The sequence below is a fragment of the Lepus europaeus genome, chromosome 22 (assembly GCF_033115175.1).
Source record: "Lepus europaeus isolate LE1 chromosome 22, mLepTim1.pri, whole genome shotgun sequence".
Taxonomy (NCBI): domain Eukaryota; kingdom Metazoa; phylum Chordata; class Mammalia; order Lagomorpha; family Leporidae; genus Lepus; species Lepus europaeus.
This window is the reverse complement of record NC_084848.1, coordinates 31,106,065-31,111,196: the sequence shown is the minus strand read 5'-3', so window position 1 is coordinate 31,111,196 and position 5,132 is coordinate 31,106,065. Positions and strand designations below refer to the sequence as shown.

At 38.8% G+C, this 5,132-nt stretch overlaps 1 protein-coding gene across 1 annotated transcript; it reads right to left on the bottom strand.

Moving 5' to 3' along the window:
- Nucleotides 1-287: 287 nt before the first annotated feature.
- LOC133751444 (disintegrin and metalloproteinase domain-containing protein 20-like) lies at nt 288-2,531 on the bottom strand. The gene has a single exon (XM_062181489.1). The coding sequence runs from the start codon at nt 2,529-2,531 to the stop codon at nt 288-290; it is 2,244 nt and encodes a 747-aa protein (XP_062037473.1).
- Between the last annotated feature and the right edge of the window lie 2,601 nt (nt 2,532-5,132).

Here is a 5,132-nt window from a genome sequence, read left to right as displayed (position 1 = left end):
AAATACAACTGCATCAAAAATATTAGAACAAGAATTTTAAGTAAGTGCATTTCCTCTTTTTACTGAGTCTAAGAGTTTTTGGCTTACTCAAGAGTTGAAAGAACATGATCACATAGCAAATATTAATGAAATTAACAGACAGCATTCACTTTTTATTTGCATGTGATTTTACTTCAAGATTACAGTCTCAGAATCACTTAAAGATATTGGAATTACCAGTGTTTATTGATCATTGCTCCCAGTAAGTTTCGATGTGATCCCCTCCAGGTGTGAACTCCCAGTAGTATTTACAAAGATTCATCACTTTCATATTCATCTTTCAATACTTTCTTCTCTATATACCGTTTTGCTGTTGTAAGGGCACCAACAATAATTGCAAACAGAAGAAGACTTAATCGAACACATATTAAAAGTAATTCCTTATTGACATTTACAAGTATTTTAGCTTGAATACCAACTTCTTTGTCAGGTGGGGGGCCACTATCTACACTACCACCTGGTCCTTTTTGTTCACAATTTGGTGGTCTCCAACCACGCACACAATGACAGTTTTTTTTGTTGTTACACACTCCTTTGTAATTGCATGTTTTCACATCACAGTCAAATTTCATGTCTGCATGAAAAGTACAATTCTGGTTCATACAGAAGCTTCCTGGACCACATGTTGCACCATCGACGACAAGCCCCATTTCTGGCAGGTCTAACCCATGATGTGTATCGAATCCATAGCATTCTTCTTGTTTAACATCCTGCACTAATATGCGTCTAAATGTAGTGTGCAGTCCTCCACCAGGTATTTCCTTGACGTTTCCACAGTGCAGCATTCCACATAAAACATCATCTTGTTCACATTTAAAAGGTACGCTTCCAGGTCGTTGTAACCTAATCCCACAGTTTCCAAATCGATCACCAATAATATTCAATTTTTCATAACATGCTTTTGGGCCATCACCTACTTGATATCCAAAAAGGGCTTGGCATTGCATATCACGGTCACTGCAGTTTCCTTTTACACAAACAGCTACTGGTGAACATGGGGTTCCATCCTGGATGTAAAAGTCATTTGGGCATTTTTCTGTTTTCCCATCACAATACTCTGGCAGATCACAAATCCCAAGAGTGTCTCTGCAAATGACTCCAGGGGCAGATAATTTGCACCTCTCGTTGCAGCAAGGAGTATGGTCACAATCACTGCCGAGGGTGAGGGTACAAGTAGTCTCACAACACTTATTTTTGATACATTCTTTAAAGGAGCCACAGTCACATTCCTCCTGCTGATTTTTAATCTTGTCTCCACAACGAGGAGCTACATAAGGAAAATTGTTGTATGGAACATTTGGAGTACTCAAGCAAGGATCCCAGAAAAAAACCCTTTGATACACGATGTTATAAGAGCAATTGCTTAGCATATCCTGAAGACCAGGCACAGGAGCCATGACACAACTGCTTCTTCGGAAACAGTGGCAACCTGCAGAATCATGACCTACATTCAGGTTATGACCTAATGCATGTGCAGTAATACTCGCAGCCAAAAATAAATGGTACCGTGATACACATACAAATAATGCACCCCAGTTAGGATTGCATATTCCTCCAGGACTGGCATAATAATTATGTCCCGCAATTAAGTGTCCTGTATAAAGCACAGAAGTAGAATGTGGGATAGCATTAAACAAGTTGTATAATTTCCACAAACCAAAATCAGTTATAGCACGTTCTGGATGAGGTCTGTCTGTTACACCTGATCTATCTATACTCCATATGCACAAAACACGTATGGCAGCATTTAGGGATGCTGGCCGATAAATAGAATGCAGTATATTGTTCATAATGAACACATTCTCTATTATCTGGGTCTCATTTTGGTTCATATTCCGTAAAGAGGTTGAAACTGTGTAGTGCAGTCTCAAGACTTTATAATGTACCTGCCACATATAAACAGGACCTGCTCTCGGAGTTTCGGCATGATTTTCCTCTTCAGAGGCTTGATACGTGTCTTTCCCTCCAATTTTACAGTGCTTAGCCTCCTCTTCTCTTTCCTCTGACACAAGCAGGGAAATCACATGCTCAAATTTCAAAGAAGCCTCCAGTGGTTTGATTTCGTAAGTGAAGTCATCCACTTGCAGCATGCCACGCAGACCTCCGTTGCAGGTGTCCATTGTGGCCATGGACCCAGGAACCCCTTCCAGGTAGCTGTAGTAGTAACAGTCTCGGGGGACAAATGGGTAGTCTTCCTGCATTGCACCCTGGTCATTGTCGGTAATAACAGGAAAATTTCTGGGCACCAAGCTCTTCTTGAGCTTCATGTGGAGCACGTGTCTTCGGCCTTGGAAGCGCATGCTGTAGGATAGCTGGGCTGGTGCCTGAACTCTACCCGTCCTGTGGGGCACCTTCCTTGGGATGACGATTTCAGAAGAAGTGAAGCGCCATGCTGGTGGGGCATGGGAGCAGCTGGCAGGGAACAGGAGTGTCCAGAGCACATGTAGCCAGAGAGCTCCTGTTAGTTGGGCCTGGGTGCAGGCAGGCCCCATGAAGAAGGGAGCCAGTGGCCAACGCAAATGCAGTCAAGTGGGAGCAGGGAAGACCATCCCTTGAAATCAGCTTTCCCACCAGGGCAGTGATTAGGAGACCAGAGTGTGGCTACAGGTGAGAGGTGAAGGGGAAATGTTGGTCTATTACACAACAATTGTGTGACACTCAGAATTCTGATTCTGTCCTGAGCTGAGGACCCTTAGGGCAGAGGTCCTATGGAAGAGACAAAATGTGGGGGCAACCTGGGCTGAATCTTGGAAGTTCTAATCAGAAATCATAAGTAGAAAAAGAACAAATGGGTTGGTGTAATTTTTGGACAGTTACTGATTTTTTTCTTAAAATATTTTCAAGGAAGGGTTAAACTTATGATTATAAGGACTAGTGATGAGAATAAAAGCTCTTTATAGGAGTTTTGGGTGTTTTTTATTGCCTATATAAATTGGGTGGAGGTGAGGGATTTTGATAGAATATGAGTGTATAGATATCATGAATGTCAAAATTTAGGATGTTTGACAATAATTTCCTTCAAGTTAAATCTATGTTTTTCTATGATTTAGCAATCCAATTGTAGGAATTTAGCCATGTCATATGGTTTATTATTATTCTTAGCATTGTTTCTTCTTTTTATAAAGATTTAATTATTTAATTAATTATTTATTTTATTTTTAAGGGAAAGGGTTTATTGGGGAAAACCCAGCAGGCCGGTGGGAAGGGGCAAAGAAGGAAAAAGGGAGAAGGAGAGAGAGAGAGAGAGAGAGAGGAGCGAGACAAGAGAGCAAGGAGAGATAATTATTTAATTTGAAAGAGTTACACAGGAATGAAGGAGAGGGAGAGAGAGAGAGAGAGAGAGAGAGGTCTTCCATCTGCTGGTTCAGTCCCCAGTTGGCCACAATGACCGGAGTTACACCAATCTGAAGCCAGGATCCAGGAGCCTCCTCAGGGTCTCCCACGTGGGTGCAGGCTCCCAAGGACTTGGGTCATGTTTTACTGCTTTCCCAGGGCATAGTAGAGATCTGGATTGGAAGTGGAGCAATCAGAACATGAACCAACGGCCATATGGGATGGCCACACTGCAGACGGTGGCTTTACTTGGTATGCCACAGCGCTGGCCCTAGCATTATTTCTAAGTTTATTCCACAAACTGGAGAAAAAATCAGTATGTATTTGGTGAATGGATAAACAAATAAATATGTAAGTATACATATACATACATACATACATACATACCACATACTCTCACTTATAAGTGGGAGATAAATTGAAAAGAAATAAAGCAAAAAACATGCAAACAAAAAGCAGAAATATCAGTGTGTATCAGTATTGCTGCAACTGCAATTTTCTCTAATTATGCTTTAAATTTTTGTAATATAGATGAGTAACACGTATATACTATTATAGTTTTAAAGATCTTTTATTTTTTTAAAATTTGCTGTATGTGAGTGAAATTGACATCTTTTCATTAGGTTTTTGTTTATAGCCCTTGCCTATGTACCTGCTGAAGTATGGTGTTTTTACTTTTTACTTGTTGAACTCTTCATTTAGTAGATCCGTAAGCCTTTGAGTATATTGTATTTGTTATCTCAAATATTGAAAGAAAAATAGAAAGAAAGGGAGAGAAGAAGAGAGGAAGGGACCAAGGAAAATATTTTAATCTTTGAATTGTATCTATGAAATAAATTAAATGTTTCTATTAAAAGAAATGAAATAAGATGTTTTTCTTTTTTTAACCATATAATTGATAAATTCTTCAACTTAAAAAAAATCTCTCTTACATCAGTTAAAATAAGAAAATTGAGACATATTAGACTCAAATCTAGCACAGAATCCTAATCTTCCCTTTTTTGCAGATGTTTTTTGGTTGACAGAACCACCTGTTATAAATGTTTATGTCATTGGAACTGATAACAGAGTTTGGTAAAGGGCTAGGATATAAAAAAATACAAGAATCAATAGCTTTTGTATACACAAAAGACCTTCTAAGATCAATACCATTCACAGTAGCTACAAAAAATATATATACCTTGGAATAAATTTAACCAAGGTTTAATCAAAGACCTCTATGAAGGAAACTAAAAAACCATTAAAGATAGCAAATAGAAAAGACATGCAAAGAAATGGAAAATCTCCATATTTAGGGGTTGAGAGAATCAATACCATCAAAATGTCCCTACTACCAAAAGCATTTACAGATTCAGTGCAATCCCAATCAAAATACCAAGAACGTTCTTCTCAGATCTAGAGAAAACTATGTTAAAATTCATATGGAAACACAACAGATTCCAAATATCTAAAACAATCTCATATAACAAAAACAAAGCTGAAGGCTTCACAATACCGGATTTCAAGACATACTACAGGGCAGTTATAATCAACACAGCATGGTACTGGCACAAACAGACATATAGACCAGTCGAATAGAGTAGAAACTCCAGAAATAATCCACACATCTACAGTCAACGTATCTTTGACAAAGGACTAAAAATCAATCCCTGGAGTAAGGACAGTCTCTAAGCAAATGGTACTGGGAAAACTGGATTTCTACTTGCGGAACTATGAAGCAAGATGCCCACCTTATACCTTACATAATAATTCATTCATAA

Bases quoted from the DNA above. Each gene is read 5' to 3' on its own strand.
- LOC133751444 (XM_062181489.1), bottom strand. From the start codon at position 2,531: ATGGGGCCTGCCTGCACCCAGGCCCAACTAACAGGAGCTCTCTGGCTA.